Source organism: Ursus americanus, chromosome 16, assembly GCF_024610735.1.
Source record: "Ursus americanus isolate L20-20 chromosome 16, mUrsAme1.1.p, whole genome shotgun sequence".
In the NCBI taxonomy this organism is placed as follows: Eukaryota; Metazoa; Chordata; class Mammalia; order Carnivora; family Ursidae; genus Ursus; species Ursus americanus.
This window is the reverse complement of record NC_142142.1, coordinates 4,171,344-4,190,095: the sequence shown is the minus strand read 5'-3', so window position 1 is coordinate 4,190,095 and position 18,752 is coordinate 4,171,344. Positions and strand designations below refer to the sequence as shown.

At 38.9% G+C, this 18,752-nt stretch overlaps 1 protein-coding gene across 1 annotated transcript; it reads left to right on the top strand.

Annotated features, from left to right (window-relative positions):
* Positions 1-17,020: 17,020 nt before the first annotated feature.
* Positions 17,021-17,962, top strand: LOC123782773 (olfactory receptor 56A3). The gene has a single exon (XM_045783082.2). It carries the CDS (start codon positions 17,021-17,023, stop codon positions 17,960-17,962), a length of 942 nt encoding a protein of 313 aa, XP_045639038.2.
* Positions 17,963-18,752: the final 790 nt, after the last annotated feature.

The window sequence follows — 18,752 nt, the reverse complement described above, 5'->3', positions numbered from 1 at the left end:
CAATAGGGAGGGATGGGGTGGCTGGGTGATGGACATTGGGGAGGATATGTGTTATGGTGAGCACTGTGTATTGTGTAAGACTGATGAATCACAGACCTGTACCCCTGAAACAAATAATATATTATATGTTAATAATAAGAAAAAATCCCACAATATACAGGGCAGACTCACACACACACACACACACACACACACACACACACACACACAGTCTGACCTAACTATCGTTGCAAGCTGAGAAACCCTGGTCTAAATAATCCAAATAAAAAGCACAAATAGACATATGGGATTTGGAAGGAGAGGAAAAAAGCAAGTCTCATCTATATGCTGTTAACATGAAATTCACCTCCAATATAAAAGCACAGGCAAGTCTTCAACAAACGGTGCTGGAATAACTGCACATCCATCCTCAAATAAATAAATAAATTGACACACCTTGCACCCTTCGCAAAAATTAACTCAAAATGGACTACAGTCCTCAACTTAGAATGTCAAACTATAAAAGTCTAGAAGGTAACATAGGAGAAAACCTGGATGACCTTGGATATGGTAATGCCTTTTTAGATACAACACCAAAGACACAATCTATAAGAAAGAATTGATAAGCTGGACTTCATTAAAATTAAAAACTTCTGCTCTGAGAAAATCAATGTCCAGAGAATGATAAGTCATAGGAAAAAAGATAACTCATAGACTAGAAGAAAATATTTGTAAAGAATACACATCTCACCAAAGAAGATACACAGGTGGCAAATAAACATATGAAACAATGTTCCACATCTTATGTCATGAGGGAAATGTAAATGAAACAACAATGAAGTACCATTATACACTTATTATAATGGCCAAAATTGAGAACACTGACAACGGCACACGGAGCAACAGGAACTCTCATTCATTACTAGTAGGACTGCAAAATGCTACAGCCACTTTAGAAGATGATTTGGTGGTTTTTTACAAAACAAAACATACTCTTAGCATTTGATCCAGCAAGGACACTCCTTAGTTTTTACACAAAGAAGTTGAAAATGGATTACACAAAAACCCACACAAGGATGTATACAGCAACTTTATTCATAATTGCCAAAATGTGCAAGCAACCAAGGTGTCCTTCAGTAGGGGAATTGATACATAAACTGAGGTACATCCAATGGAATATTATTCAGGCCTAAAAAGAAATGAGCTATCAAACCATGAAAAGACACGGAGGAAGCTTAAATGCATGTTACTGAGTGTAAGAAGCCAGTGTGAAAAGGCTACATACTATATGATTCCATCTATATGACCTTCTGGGGAAGGCAGCACTAGGGAGATAATAAAAACAGAGGTTGCTGGGTGAGGGAGGGGGAGTAGTGGAGAGTAGAGTAGGCAGAGAACAGAAGAGTTTTAGAACAATGAAAATACTATGTACAATATTATATTGATGGCTATATTGATGGATATCATCTCCAGATCCATAGAATATATAACAGCAAAAGTGGACCCTAAGGTAAACCAATGGTGATTATAATGTGTCATTGTAGGTTCATCCTTGGTAAAAATGTATGATGTTGATAATGGGGAAAGCTATGCATATGCACAGAGCAGGGCGTATATGGGAAATCTCTGTACCTCCCTCTTTATTTTGTTGTAAACCTAAAATTGGTCTAAAAAAATTAAGTTTAAAAAAGCACAGAGTAATAAAAACTAAAAAAAAAAATGGAGAAATATACACAAAGCAAATAGTCATAAGAAAGTTGGAATGATTATACTAATATCAGACACGGAGTGTCTGGGTGTCTCAGTGGTTAAGTGTCTGACTTCTGGGATGCCTGGGTGGCTCAGTCAGTTAAGCAGCTGCCTTCAGCTCAGGTCATGATCCCAGGGTCTTGGGATTGAGCCCCACATCTGGCTCCTTGCTCCCATGAGGAGCCTGCTTCTCCCTCTGCCTGCAGCTTCACCTGCTTGTACTCTCTTTCTCTCTCTCTCTGACAAATAAATAAAATCTTTAAAAAAAAAAAAAAAGCATCTGACCCTTCATTTTAGCTCAGGTCATGATCTCAGGGTTGTGAGATCGAGTCCCGCATCAGGCTCCACACTCGGGGTCGAGCCTGCTTATGATTCTCTCTCTCCCTCTCCTTCTCCTGATACCCCACCCCACTCACACATACACATGCACTCTCTCTAAAGATTAAAAAATACTAATATCACACAAATTTCCATCTCCGGTATGGTCAGGTAAACTCCTAGCAGGCCTGCTAACCTTACAGATAACCTCTATAAACCTCAGGAGAGGAGGGGGTGAAGGCACTGAAGGGAAGGAAAACATGAAGACACTGGATGGGAGCTGAAGCCGGAAGGAAGGAAATGGTGTGGGCAATTTATCATCTCAGTTGACTTTAGCCTGAACGAATAACAAAGTCAGTACAAAATACGGAGTAGTTAAAACCAGCAGTCTTCTTATCTGTCCTGAAAAACTAGAGGAAAGTTTTGGGCAACAGCCACTGGAATAGGAAACAAGATTCAAGGAAAGGGAGGGGTGCCTGGGTGGCTCAGTCAGTTAAGCATCTGCCTTCAGCTCAGGTCTTGATCTCGGGGTCTTGGGGGTCCTGCTATCAAGTCCCGCATCAGGCTCCTTGCTCAGCAGGGAGCCTGCATCTTCCTCTCCCCTGCTAGCTCACTCTCTCTCTCTCTGTGTCAAATAAATAAAATCTTAAAAAAAAAAATCAAGGAAAGAAGAGTGCCAGAGTGTGGAAAACCTCAATGCTACATATGAACTCTCCCAAGTCTCTGGCTAACTCCTGAAACAAGCATGCATACAGCAAATGCAAAGCAGTTCAGATAAACAGCTGAAGTAGTATTTGAGTTGTTTTCCCATAGAAGTTTCTATTTTGGGGTCAAACCATGTTAACTGTCTGCTTAAACAAAAGCTTCAACACTCTTTGAAAGACTGTAAGAGACTCCAGAGCCTCTTAAGATGATATCCACCATACTCAGCATAATAGAGATAAGACTGAAAATTAATGAGACAGTAAAAAGACAAAAAAAAATTGAGAAAAATCAATCAAACCAGAAACTAGTATTAATAGAAATAGAAATTAATATATGACTAAACAAGCTGATCAAGAAAAAAAAGGAAGGGTTCCAGTACAAGATGGTGACCCCAAACTCCTCCATGGACACCCCAAATCTACAGCTCTTTATAGAGCAAACCCTCCTGAAGAACTGAGGGCTAAGTGAACAGCTTCTACACAGCAAAAGACACAGAGGACTACAGGAGAGATGGAGACAGTAATGCAGAGAACCTCTATCCCATACTGAGAACTGCAGTGGGAGAGAGGGACTGGGGGCAGATTCATCTGCCCTGGGGCACAGGAAAATAACCTCAGGTCTAAAAACAGAACGAGTTTATGAAAGATCCAGCCCTAGAAAGCTGCCAAATGCTGTGAGAGCTGCTGGGACAAAGTCGCAGTGGAAGGGACTGGTGAGCGCCACAGTTTACACTCCCTCTTCACCTTGAAAGGGCAGACTGGGGCAGGGTCTGGAAGCCATAGCCAGCCTGCTACCACACCAGCCCCAGACACACCGGGGCACACAAAAAAAGCTGCACTTTAGAAGAGCAACTAGCATATAAAGAAGCCAGCCCTAAAACTCCACCAAATGGTGGGGGAGCTGCTGGAACTCTCTCCAGTTTGGAGGGGCTGGCAAGAGCCTCAGCTTACATTCCCCCTCCACCATGATATCCTGAATGGGAGCAGGGTCCAGACACCCTAACCAACCTGCCCAGTGAGCTCAGGGCCCTTAGCCCACAAAAGCCCCCGCCATTCCACCTAGGTAGCCCCAACGTGGTGCATACCAGGGCACAGCCCCAGCCTTCATGCCAAGGTTACATGTGCACAAAGTACCCTGGAACACTCTAGGCCTACGCTGCTTCAGCTCAGATGGTTTGCTAGGGCATCCCCTTGGCAGAGTGCTCCAGAACCTCCTGGCTGATGCCTGATTTGGCCCCAGTCACCTTGCCAGGGCATTCTCATGAGGGACACCTCTATTCACACCAGCCTCAGACCAGCCACCCCACCAGGGCACCACTGTGCTCAGCACCCTAGGAAATCCCAGCTTGCATCTACTTCAGCTTCAGCTGTCCTACCAGAGGGACGTCAGTGTTGAGAGCCCCAGGACACCTGTGCTTGTACCCACTGCACCTTCAGCTGTTCTGCCAGGGCGCCCTGCGCACAGAGAAACCAGACTACACCAGCCTATGTCCGCTTCAGCTACAACTGTCCTGCCGGGCCATCCAATGCATAGAACACCCAAGGACACCCCAGCCCACACCCCTCCTTGATGCCAGCCATCCTGCCCAGGGTACTCTCTGAGCAGAGAGTCCTGGAAAATTCCAGTTTACATCCATTTAGGCTTTAGCCATTCTGCCAAGGAGCCCTCTCTACATTCTGCCCAAGGACCACTCCCAGCTTTCACCCACTTTAGCTTCAGATATTCTGCCAGGGCATCCTCTGCACACAGTCTAGGGGACATCCCAGCCTCTACCCATGTCAGCTTCATCTATCCTGCCAGGGAACCTTCTGCACGGAAAGCCTTAGGACCACCCCAGTCCATGCCCACTTCATCTATATATCCAGAAAAGTGTTGCAACAACCAATGTCAGAGAGATTACTGCCTATGTTCTCTTCTAGGATTTTTATGGTTTCAGATCTCACATTTAGATCTTTAATCCATTTTGGGTTTGTTTGTTTATTTATTATTTATTTATTTATTTATTATGTTCAGTTAGCCACTGTATAGTACATCATTAGTTTTTGATGTAGTGTTCAATGATTCATTAGTTGCGTATAACAGTCAGTGCTCATTAATCCATTTTTAATTTATTTTTGTGTATGGTGAAAGACAGTGATCCAGTTTCATTCTTTTGGATGTAGTTGTCCACTTTTCCCAAAACTCTTTGTTGAAGAGACTGTTTCCCACTGGATATTCTTTCCTACTTTGTCAAAGAGTAATTGACCATATAGTTATGGATTTATTTCTGGGTTTTCTATTCTGTTCCATTGATCTGTGTGTCTGTTTTTGTGCCAGGACCATACTGTTTGGATGACTACGGCTTTGAAATATAACTTGAAGTCTGGAATTGTGATGCCTCCAGCTTTGCTTTCCTGATTTCACTCATATGTGGAATTTAAGAAACAAAGAAACAAAACAAAGAAAACACAAGCAAAGGAAAGAAAAAAAGACAGAGAGAGGAAAACCAGGAAATAGACTCTTGAGAACAAACTAATGGTTACCTGAGGGGATGCGGTTGGGGGGTGATTAAAATAGACAATGCAGATTAAGAAATGCATTTGTCATGATGCACATTGGGTGCCGTATGGAACTTCTGAGTTTGTACACCTGAGACTAGTATAACACTGTATGTTAACTATACTGGCATTTAAAATAAAAGTTTTAAAAAATAAAGTTTTTATTTTAATCGAAAAATAAATAAATAAATAAATAAATAAATAAATGTGAACTATATAGCAATAGAGGGCTACCTCAAGAAACAAGAAAAAGTTCAAATAAATAATCTAACCTTACACCTAAAGTAACTGGAAAAAGAACAAGAAATCCCAAGGTCAGTAGGGAAAAGGAAATAATAAAGAAAGGAAATAATAAAAATGACACTGAAACTAAAATAACAATAGGAAAACAAGAGCTCAGTCTTTGAAAAGATAAATAAAATTAATAAATCTTTAGCCAGATTCATCAAGAAAATAAAAAGAAAGGACCTAAATAAATAAAATCACAAATGAAAGAGAAGTGACAACTGACACCACAGAAATACAAAAGATTATAAGAAAATACTATAAAAAATGATATGCCAACAAATGGGACAACCTAGAAGAAATGGATAAGTTACCAGAAACATACAATCTTCTAAAACTGAATCAAGAAGATATAGAAAATCTTAACAGACAAGTTGCTAGGAACAAATTGACCAAATTGAATTGGTAATCAAAAGACTACCAAAAAAATGAAAATCAGGACCAGATGGACTCACAGGTGAATCCTACTAAACATTTAAAAAAGAGTTAATACATACTCTCCTCAAACTATTCCTAATTATAGAAGAGGAAGGGAAGTGTCTATGTATATCCTACAAGGCCAGGATTACCCTGATACCAAAACTAGACAACACCATAAACAAAGAAAATTATAGGCCAATATCCCTGATAAACACAGATGCAACAATTCTCTACAAAATATTAGCAAACTAAATCCAACAATATATTAAAAGGATCATTCACCACAGTAAAGTGGGATTTATTCTGAGGATGCAAAAACAGTTCAACATTCACGAATTAATTTGGTATACCACATTAACAAAATGAAAGATAAAAATCATATGACCATCTCAATCGATGCAGAAAAAGCATTTGACAAAATTCAACATTTGTTCTTTCAACAAAGTGGGTTTAGAGGGAACATACCTCAACATAATAAAGGCCATATGTGAAAAATCCGCAGCTAACATACTCAATGGGAAAAAGCTGAGAGATTTTCCTCTAAGATCAGGAATAAGAGGAGGGTGTTCATCTTGCCACTCTTATTCAACATAGTACTGGAAGTCTTGTCAGACAAGAAAAAAATTAAAAGCATCTATATTGGTAAGGAAGAAGTTAAACTGTCACTATTTGCAGATGACACAATACTATACACAGAAAATCCTAAAGACTCCACCATAAAGCTATTAGAAGTAACAAATGAATTCAATAAAGTCACAGAATACAAAATTAATACCCAGAAATTGGTAGCATTTCTATACAGTAATAACAAAGTAGGAGAAGGGGAATTTTTAAAACAACACCATTTATAATTGCACCAGAAAGAATTAAATACCTAGGAATAAACTTAACCAAGGAGGTGAAAGACATATATTCTAAAAACTGTGAAACACTGATGAAAGAAATTGAAGACAACACACACAAATGGGAAGATATTCCATACACAGGGACTGGAAGAATTAATATTGCTTAAATGTACATACAACCCAAAGCAGTCTACAGATTCAATGCAATCCCTATTAAAATACCCACAGTATTTTTCACAGAGCTAGAACAAATAATCCTAAAATTTGTATGGAACCACAAAAGATCCCAAATAGTCAAATCAATCGTAAGAAAGAAAAACAAACCCAGAGATATCATAATTCCAAATTTCAAGATATACTACAGAGCTGAGTAATCAAAATAGTATGGTGTTTGTACAAAAACAGACATATAAATCAATGTGACAAAATAGAGCCCAGAAATAAACCCATGCTTATATGGTCAATTAATCTACAACAAAGGAGGCAAGAACATACAATGAGGAAAAGACAGTTTCTTCAATAAATGGTGCTGAGAAAAGTGGACAGCTACATGCAAAAGAACGAAACCAGACAACTTTCTAACACCATACACAAAAATAAACTCAAAAGGGATTAAAGACCTAAATGTGAGACCTGAAACCATAAAAATTCTAGACATTGGTTGTAGCAATCTTTTTCTAGACATGTCACCTGGGCAAGGGAAACAAAGGCAAAAATAAACTATGGAGACTACATCAAAATAAAAAGTTTCTTCACAGTGAAAGAAAACATCACCAAACCAAAAAGTAACCAACTGAATGAGAAAAGACATTTGCAAATAATTCAATAAGGGGTTAATTTCCAAAATATATAAAGAACTTACACAACTCAATACCAAAAAAACGCAAATAATCTGATTAAAAATTAGCAGAGGACCTGAACAGACATTTTTCCAAAGAAGGCATACAGATGGCCAACAGACACGTGAAGATGCTCAATATCACTCATCATAAGGAAATGCATATCAAAACTAGTGAAAGATCACCTTGCACCCATCAGAATGGCTCTAATGAAAAAGAGAAAAAATAACAAGTGTTGGTAAGGATGTGGAGAAAAAGGAACCCTCATGCTCTGCTGGCGGGAATGTAATCTGGTAGAGCCACTAGTAAAAACAGGTGGACATTCCTCAAAAAATTAAAAATAGAAATATATGATCCAATAGATCCAATAATTCCACTACTGGGTATTTACTCAAAGAAAAATGAAACACTAATTGAAAATGATATATGCACCCCTATGTTTACTGCAGCAATATTTACAACAGCCAAGCTATGGAAGCAGCCCAAATGTCTATTGACAAATGAATGGATAAAGAAGATGTGATTAGATAGATAGATAGATAGATAGATAGATAGATAGATAGATAGATATAACCGAATATTGTTCATCCACGAAAAGAATGAGATCTTGCCATTTGTGGGAACATGAATGGACCCAGAAGGTATTATGCTAAATGAAATAAGTCAGACAGACATAGACAAACACCATATGATCTCAATTACATGTGAAATCTAAAATAACAAAACAAATGAATTATCAAATAAAAAGCAGAATCACACCTATAAATACAGGGAATAAACTGATGGTTGCCAGAAAGGCGAGGGGTGGGAGGGGTGAGCAAAATGAGTGAAGGGGAGTGGGAGATACAGGCTTCCAGTTATGGAATGAATAAATCATGGGAATAAAAGGTAGAGCCCAGGAAATATAGTCAATGATACTGTAATAGCATTGCATGGTAAAGATGGTAGCTACACTTGTGGTGAGCATAGTATAACATACAGAGGTGTTGAATCACTATGTTGTACACCTGAAATTAATATAACATTGTCTGTCAACCATACTCAAAAAAAAAAAAAAAGACAATCCACGGAATAAGAAAATATTTGCAAATTATATATCTGATAAGAGAATTGTATCTAGAAAATATAAAGATTTTTTCCAACTCAACACAAAAAGAGAACCCAATTAATAAATGGGTTTAAATAAATGGAAAAATAAATAAATAAATAAATAAATAAATAAATAAATAAATAATGGGAAAATACACATTTTTCCAAAGATGATATACAAATGGCCAATAAACATGAAAAGATGCTTAATATCATTAGACATCAGGAAAATGAAAATCAAAACCATAATGACATACCATTTTATTCTCTCTAGGATTGCTATAATCACAAAGACAGATTAATGAGGGTGTAAGGAAATAGTGAATCCTCATACACTGCTGGTGGGAGTATAAAATGGTGCAGTCACTGTGGAATACAGTCAGGCAATTTCTCGAAAGGTTTTACAGATTTACCATATGACCCAGCAATTCTATTCCTAGATAAACACCCCCAAATAAATAAATAGACATGTATATAGACATATATATTTACACAAAAATGCTACACAAATGCTCATAGCAACATTATGCATAACAGATAAAAATGGAGTCGACCCAAATGCCCATTAATTGATGAATGAATGGATCAATAAAATGTGGTATATCCATACAATAGGATATTATTCAGCAATAAAAGTAAATGAAGTACTGATATACAATACAACATGGAAGAACCTTGAAAATATTATGCTAAGTGAAAGAAGTCAGTGTCAGAAGACCACATATTTCATGATGCCATTTACATAATATGTCCATAATAAGAAAATCTTTAGAAACAGAGAGTAGATTAGTAGTCGCCTAGGAGCTGGGTAGGATGGGGGGCTTGGAAAAAATAGAGAATGACTGGTAATGGGTGTGGGGTTTCTTTGGGGGGTGATAAAATGTTCCAAAATTAATGATGATGATTGCACAACTCTGAGTATATTAAAAACCATTGACAACAGATCTTAGTAAGGATGCGGAGAAAGGGGAACCCTCTTACCATGTTGGTGGGAATGCAAACTGGTGCAGCCACTATGGAAAACAGTATGGAGTTCCTCAAAAATTTAAAAATAGAACTACCCTACAACCCAGCAATTGCACTACTAGTTATTTATCCAAAGGATACAAACAAAGTGATCCAAAGGGGCACCTGCACCCCAATGTTTACAGGAGCAATGTCCACAATTGCCAAACAATGGAAAGAGCCCAGATGTCCATTGACTGATGAATGGATAAAGAAGATGTGGTGCATATACACACACACACATGCACACACACACACACACACACACATACACACACACAAATTGGTCACATATGACTTCCATAGTGAATTCTAGTAAACATTTAAGGAAAAAATAGTACTCGTCTTTCAAAAATTCAGAAAAATAGAATAAAGTTTAAAAAAAATTCCTAAGTCGTTTTATGAGACCAGAATTACCCTGATATCAAAACCAGAAAAAAATATTATAATAACTTTTCAGACTAATTTCATTCATGAATAAATACACAAAATCTTAGCAAATCATATGTATATTTAAAGGGTAATACAGTATTCCAAGCAAAGTTTATCCCAGAAATGCAAGGTTGGTTTAACACTCAAAAATCATTTAGTCTAGGGGCACCTGGGTGGCTCAGTCCATTGAGCATCCAACTCGATTTCAGCACAGGTCATGATCTCAGGGTAGAGAGATCCCATGTCCTGCTCTGCAGTCAGCAGGGAGTCTGCCTCTCTCTCCCTCTCTTCCTCTCTCCCTCTGCCCCTCCCCCTGCTCTCTCTAATATAAATAAATAAATCTTTAAAAAATCATTTATTCTAATTCTTCACATTAACTAAAACAATTTAGGAAACAGAATAAAGCCCAATTCACCCTACCTGATATTATTCATTTCACAAAGCTATTGTAACAAAAACATTGTAGAACTGATTCAAAAATGGTCAAATACACCAACTTCAATAATGATATGAACAATAGATTCTTGTATATGAGAATGTAGCAAACGTCATAGTTGACCACACAAATCAGTGTTGTCAAATATCTATTACTAATCAGTACTAAATATCCATTATTTAGTAAATTGTGTTGATAAAATGGGTTCCCCATTTGCAAAAAGCAAAGTTGATTGCATACTTTAGAATATCCACAGAGGTAATATTCAAAATATTTAATAACTAGTATAACATGGACACTAACTGATCAGAGTGAATCAGATCACGACACATCATGAAAGGCCATCAGTTTGCCAAATATTTAACCCTGAATTGCTTGATCCTAAATAAATAACAGACACCAGGGCAGTGCTGGGAATAGATGCCCAGAGGTACCAGAACAGTAGCTTTTATCAACTAATTATTTTAATGACCAAAATAACTATACCAGAGCAACCAACTGAATATCAGCCTCAAGACAGGCAACATGAACCATAAATGAAGACATGAAAATAAAAGTTTGTGACCTTGAGATGGGGAAAGAGTTTCTAAACAAGAGCCTAACATTAGAAACTATCAGAAGAGATCTAGACAGGGTGGCCTATGTCAAAACTAAAAGATTTCTACTTAACAAAAGATATCATGTTCAAAAATAGGCAAATTTGTGAGGGACTAGGAGAGGATATTAGCAAAATCTAAAACTAGAATTAAATGTTCTAAAACTTAAATTTTTTAATAAAAAATTCTGTAAGTCATCAAGAAAAAAGAAGAGCAAGAATGAGTAAAAAGCATAAATAGCTAATTCAGAGAAAGGAAAATCAGAATAACGAAAAAGTTTATTTTAAAAAACACTAAGAAAAAATACTAAATTGAAAAATAAAAAATGCTAAACAATCAGAAAAATTAAATAAAAATAATTCAGACTACCTTCAACCATCATATCTGGAAAGAAGAAATTGGATAATATCTAATACTGCTATGGCTATAAGAAATCAAGACACTTAATCTAATTCTGGTTGGATTGCATAAGTATCCTAGAGGGAAATCTGGTATAGTTAGAGAAAAGCATGTTTGAACGCCCTTAGTAATCCTATTCTTAGGTATACACCATAGGGAAACTTTCACACGTCCATTAAGAAAATGGTAAATGACAATATTCTTCCTAATGTATTAATAGCAAGGTCTCAGCCTAAATGTTGCCTATAACAGGGCACCTGGGTGGCTCAGTCAGTTAAGCGTCTGCCTTTGGCTCAGGTCATGATCCAGGGTCCTGGGATCAAGCCCCACATCAGGCTCCCTGCTTAGTGGGGAGTCTGCTTCTCCCTCTCACACTCCCCTTTCTTGTGTTCCCTCTCTTGCTGTCTCTCTCTGTCAAGTAAATAAATAAATAATCTTTAAAAATAAGTAATTAAATAAATAAAATGTTGCCTGTATTAAGAAAAAGCTATATACAGACAATAGAATACTACTCAAAGTTAAAAGAAATGAACTATAGTTGCAATGTTGTACCTTGGATCGGTTTTTTTTTAGAGACTACTGAGTGAAAAATTAAGAACCAGGGGCGCCTGGGTGGCACAGCGGTTAAGCATCTGCCTTCGGCTCAGGGCGTGATCCCGGCGTTATGGGATCGAGCCCCACATCAGGCTCCTCCGCTATGAGCCTGCTTCTTCCTCTCCCACTCCCCCTGCTTGTGTTCCCTCTCTCGCTGGCTGTCTCTATCTCTGTCAAATAAATAAATAAAATCTTTAAAAAAAAAAAAAAAGAAAAATTAAGAACCAAGATGAGATTTATAATACAATACAATATATAAAAATTAAACACTCATCAACACTGAGAAAAACACTTTCTTATGGGTAACCCATCAATAAATAAACATATTAAAAGTGAATTAGAAAGGATATATATTAAATAAATAAGGTTTGTGCCTTTTGGAGGGGGCAGAGATTCAGATGGAGGTTGTGATGAAGTAAAATTAAATAAGATTTTATTATTACTATTAATAAAAACATTAGCATAAAGCTAAATTAAGGTCATAATACCAGTATAGAGTAATGTGAAGAGTGTGGGCACCTCAGTTTGGGGCACCAGAGGTCCCAAAGGAAAATAATGGAAGACTTCATGTTCCGTAACAATTATTAAGTTAAAATCAAATTACATTTTCATTGTAACAAAAATACTTTTATGTGGGTATCCTCTCTGGTATCCTTTCTCAACAGGTAAAATTTTTGTTTCATTTCCCTTTCATCATTATAATATAGTCATGGTTAAAGTCACCATAAGTGATTATTCTTTCAACATGGACAGACAATACCGGTCCTTCACTGACCATGTGCCTAAACTCCACAAGAACGTGTAGCTGAACTTAGCACATCCTTGGAGGGAGGTGACAGCATACACGTACACAAATGAATGCACAGGTGTAAATGTAAGTCTTTGACATCCAGATAAATGATCTGCTGCAGGTCATATAGACAACATAGCACCCTGAGGGCTGGGCTCCAAAAGGCTCTTTTTCTCAAGTAGAGACAACCGTGTTCTTCCTTAACTACATGCCTATCCATCCTAGTAGGGCCTTGTGAGATTGCTATTCTTGATTTCCATATCCCTCTAAAGGAAATAGGGATGGACAGGTTCCCCCAGGGCAGGGTCCCAAAGGCCACTGAGGTCATTAGAGTCTCAGCTTTACTGGTCAGAGCTCCAGCATCAGCGGAGCCAGAACCCATGCTGTAGCATCCTCTGAAAGTAAGTCTGTGAAGGAAAGCCTGGAGGGGCACCTGCACTGCACGGAAACCAAGATTTGCTAGAGGACAGGGCCCTATCTCTTCAATCCGGATGCATATCCCTGTCCTTTCCTGAGTCAACGGTGCCTGAGTAGTCTCAACAGAGGTAATAGAGATTGTGTCCTGAGTGACAAAAGGACCCTTCTTAACTGCCTTGACCACATCTGGGGCTTCATGTCCCGGGGATATACTTAAGCTGGAGCTTGTCCATGGAATATTAACCAACGTCTTGGGATAGCGGAAACGTAGGACCCAGTAAAACGAACTGGTGGCTTTAGTCTGAAGTCTGTAAATCTAGAAGCCATACAAGAGGAAACTGCGTATATATACTCGTTTCATGAGGGGGAGGAATAAACTTACTCATGTCATGACAAAGGTCAGAAAACAAAGATGTGTATAAGAGCGAGGAGAGAAAGAATAATTTATCTTAGTTCAAGATAAGGAATTTCTAAAAGCTAGAATCCTAATACTAGAAAAAGCTGCCAGGAAAAAAATAATCATTTTCTTTCTGTCTCTGGATCCAGTCCATGATTTGAAGGATAGACTGGTAGGAATATTTCACAAGTTTATCCAAATACCTTGAGGCTAGGAGAGCTTTTCATCCCCTCCAAATTTCAAAGTCTGTGTTTCCAGGGTGCCGTAACACAGTTCCATCCTGGAGCCTTGGGAAAGGGCTTAAGTTAATTTCCTGCGTTGGTCTCCAACTTCAGGTGGCTTCCTCAGCCTGTTCCTCATGGGGGGCAAGAAATAATTAGCTTTGGGGCCGCAGTCCTACTCACCATAGATGGTCTCTGATTCCAGAGGAAGATTGAAAAAGAAAACAAAAAATATATATGTATATCCAAGTACTCTAGCCTAGAGTCGAGTTGATACTCATTGCTTGTTGAATCATTGGTTACAGAAAAAGAGACAGGAGAGGGGAAAAACATACAAAAAAGAATAGAAAATAAGATGGAAAATTCTTCCTTTAAGTTCTCCAGAAATTCTATCCTAGTGCTGGAAATAATCTTTCCAAGACTACTCAGAAAATAAAAAAAAAAAAATCTGCTTCTTCTAGGTTTCCTTATGGATCCGCTTTTCCTGCAGCAGGGGTGCTTCCATGTGGCTGGATCCTCTAGAAATCAGGCAGGGATCCTCCATCCAGCATAACTAAGGTGAGATCTGAGGCTGTGCTAAGAATGAAAGTGCTTTAATGTTACTGTATAAGGTGTGAGCAGAGGAGAAGCTGGAATAAAAAATGAAGTGCAAAAGACAATCCTGATAGCAGGAAGTCGTGTCAGAATTTAACACTGAAATTGTCACATGTGCTGTGATAAAATTAGCTGGTGTAACAGCAAATCTGCCTGTGTGCTGTGTGTCATTGGCAGAAATGAGACCACTTTAAAACCACTCTGAAATTTACAGAGGCATCCCTAACATATGCTGTCCTTAATAACAGGAAAAGAAGTGGGAGGTAAGGTAAACTCTCCATGTGTCTTGAAATTCCTTTTGCCTCCAGAGAGAGACACACGGTTCCTGGCAGACACTAATGGGACAGCACTCCCTTGATTTAAAGCAGAACATCAGAAGGAATGAAAAGAGGAGGTGGGGAAGAGGAGGGTAATTCCCACTATCTTTCCCTGACCCAGCAGTTGCCGGGGCCATTGGTAAGAAGGTCCAGGTCTAAGAAAAAACAAAGTGATCACGACTGGAAGTGTAGGAGCAAGGACATACACAGATGGAAATAAGTGTGTCATTTTAACAGCTACATCAAATAGATTATGATGACTGAAAACTATTTTCAGCACTCCGTTCATATTTCTTTTTTTGGTGAGTAACATAATATAATAAAAAAATAATAATTTTTTATTATGTTAGTCACCATACAGTACATCCCAAGGTTTTGATGTAAAGTTCCATGATTCATTACTTGCGTATAAGACCCAGTGCACCATGCAATACGTGCCCTCCTTACTACCCATCCATTCATATTTCTGTTAAAAATCCTTTCATAACTTCTCAGCCCCCATTCCAAAACTACCTCTCTATTGACTACTATTGTAATCAATTTTCAAAAATCAAAATTGTTGCTACCCTAGGGGTATATATATCTTACTTTTATAGCTAGAGATTGAGAACCAAACACAATATCATGGCATTATAAGGCTTAGAAACATTATTTTTAAAGATTTTATTTATTTATTTGAGAGAGAGAGAGAGCACATGAGAGCACAAGCAGGGGGAGCAGCAGGCAGAGGGAGATGCAGGCTCCCTGCCAAGCAAGGAGCCCAATACAGGATTCAATCCCAGGACCGTGGGATTATGACCTGGGCCAAAGGCAGATGCTTAACCAACTGAGCCATGCAGGCGTCCCAGGGTTCAGAGCAATTCTGAGAATCTACGCAGCCAGTGTTCCTTTGCTGATTAGATGAAGTACAGTTTAGGTGACTAAAAATTGGGTTTAAAATGAAATAGAATTTTGCATCTAGATGGAAAGTTTTACTGTGATCTTGGAATTTTCTCAACCTTTCTTCACCTCATTTTCGTCATTTGTAAAATCATATTAAGACATCCCTCACGTAGTTGTTTTAATAGTAAAGTGAGATCATGTTCTTAATGTATAACACAGTGCCTGGTAAGTATTGAAAATCCATTCAATACACTGCAGACATTTTTATTTTCCTGCTAGCTAAACAAATGCAGAACGGTGAAGTTTAAATACTGATGAAGCAGGATAATTTCCTGTCGTGGGATGACACCGGAGCAGAACATCAGTACAGATGGACAAATCTAGGGACTCCACACAGCGTGATTTTAAACACTCCAGACATACTGATGTCAAACATTTTGCAGGCATCTCACTGCAACAGGTAGCTTTTTATCAGAGTCTTCTTTGGACTTGCCTTTAAAATTCAGCAGGAGGGGAGTCCTGAGAACACTTTACTTCCATGTGAATGAAGTTAATCTTCACCTATACTCTCAAAATATTCTGCACACTGCTCTGTCATTATTATTATTATTATTGTCTTTATATTTATCTATCCTTATCACCCCCGGTGGATTGTCACTTCCTTGAGAACTAGATAATCCTTAATCTCTGTGTCTCCTGTATATAAAGGGTCAATAAAAGGCACATAGGAAGAAAGCAGTGACAACACTGAACAGTACTTGCTGTGGAAGCTGGGGACGTTATCTGAGCAACTGGGTAAACGGGTTCAGAGGGAATTACTGAAGACCAATCTCACCACCTTCACACTACTGAAATCAGAGAGCCTATTTTTTCAAAAATAAGGACACTGCCTCACAGCTAACTGAAATTACTAATTCTATTTCTTAAGATTGCTTCATTAAGAAATTAGAAATATTCCAGAAATGAGAAGAAACAATTTGCTGAAGACTGAAATTAATTTCTCTTTCTGTATGTAACATGCAAAATCTCCACTTAAAGCAAATAACCTGCTAGAGCCCTAAGTTGATTCCAATGAAGCTGAATTTTTCCTCCATTTTAACCACAGTTCAGAGGCTAATGCTAATCCTAATTTTTTAGGTCATCAAAGAAAATCTGTAGAAACAAAATCCACAGGATGACACCTCTCAGAAATGGCTCCACTGGGGTTTCAGAGTTCCTCCTGAATTGTTTTGTTAGGTCCCCCAGCTGGCAGCACTGGCTGTCCCTGCCCCTCAGCCTCCTCTTCGTCTTGGCCATGGGGGCCAACGCTATTCTCCTGATCACCATCCGGCTGGAGGTCTCTCTACACCAGCCCATGTACTACCTGCTCAGCCTGCTCTCTCTACTGGATATGGTGCTCTGTCTCACTGTCATTCCCAAGGTCCTGGCCATCTTTTGGTTTGACCTCAAGTCCATCGGCTTCTATGCCTGCTTCCTCCAGATGTACATCATGAACTGCTTCCTTGCCATGGAGTCCTGCACATTCATGGTCATGGCCTATGACCGCTATGTGGCCATTTGCCACCCACTGAGGTACCCATCCATCATCACTGACCAATTTGTAGCCAAGGCCGCCATTTTTATTTTGGCCAGGAATGCACTTATTACTGTGTCCGTTCCCATCCTCTCTGCCCGGCTCCAATACTGTGGGAGAAATGTCATTGAGAACTGCATCTGTGCCAATATGTCTGTCTCTAGGCTCTCCTGTGATGATGTTACCATCAATCGCCTCCTCCAATTTGCTGGAGGCTGGACACTGCTAGGATCTGATCTCATCCTCATCTTCCTCTCCTACAGCCTCATCCTTCGGGCTGTGCTGAGACTCAAGGCAGAGGGTGCCATGGCCAAGGCCCTGAGCACATGTGGCTCCCACTTCATCCTTATCCTCTTCTTCAGCACCATCCTTCTCGTCTTTGTGCTCACCCATGTGGCTAAGAAGAAGGTTTCCCCTGATGTGCCAATCTTGCTCAATGTCCTCCACCATGTCATCCCTGCAGCCCTCAACCCCATTGTCTATGGAGTGCGAACCCAGGAGATCAAGCAAGGAATCCAGAGATTACTGAACAAAGGGTGGTAATAAGAACAATTGCCCTCAGCAGGGGTCTGTTTGAGATTCTCTCTCTCCCTCTCCCTCTGCCCCTCTCCCCTGCACTTGTGCTCTCTCTCTCTCCAAAATAAATAAATAAATCTTTAAAAAATAAATATATAACTGTGGACATTAATGTACTGGCTTATAACATAATTATTAATTTATTATTGTTTTTAACCTAGTTGCATAATGCAGTTGAAAAAGACCACAGTATTTAACTGACAGGTCTGGAGTGCTGGGTGGCTCAGATGGTTAAAAATCTGCCTTCGGCTCAGGTCATGATCCCAGGGTCCTGGGATCAAGCCCCACATTGGGTACCCTGCTCATCAGGGAGCCTGCTTCTCCCACTTCCTCTACTGCTCCCTCTGCTTGTGCTCTCCTGCTCTCTTTGCCAAATAAATAAATAAAATCTTAAAGAAAAAAAATATCAGCTCTGAATGATGAAAAACAGCTAGAGTTCATATGTAAATCTCTTTCAGTTACCTCCAAACAAGCCAATAACTTTCTTCTTTTCCTATCCCTGTTCAAGCAAAAATTGTATCTTTCTGGTGCAACCCTCAAAAGGGTAGAGCTCTTGCAAGAATTGCTCACATGTGGAGAAATGGGATTTACCGGGTTTCAGAGAAGTTATCACACAAAGCCTCTTCTTCGGCATCTTCTTGTCTGTGCTTGAAGCTTCATCTTCAGGATTCAAAGATTCACTTTGCGATATGTATATGGTACTCTGCTTTGGTGTACTATTATGTCACAGCATCAGAAGATGTTCCAGTAATAAAAC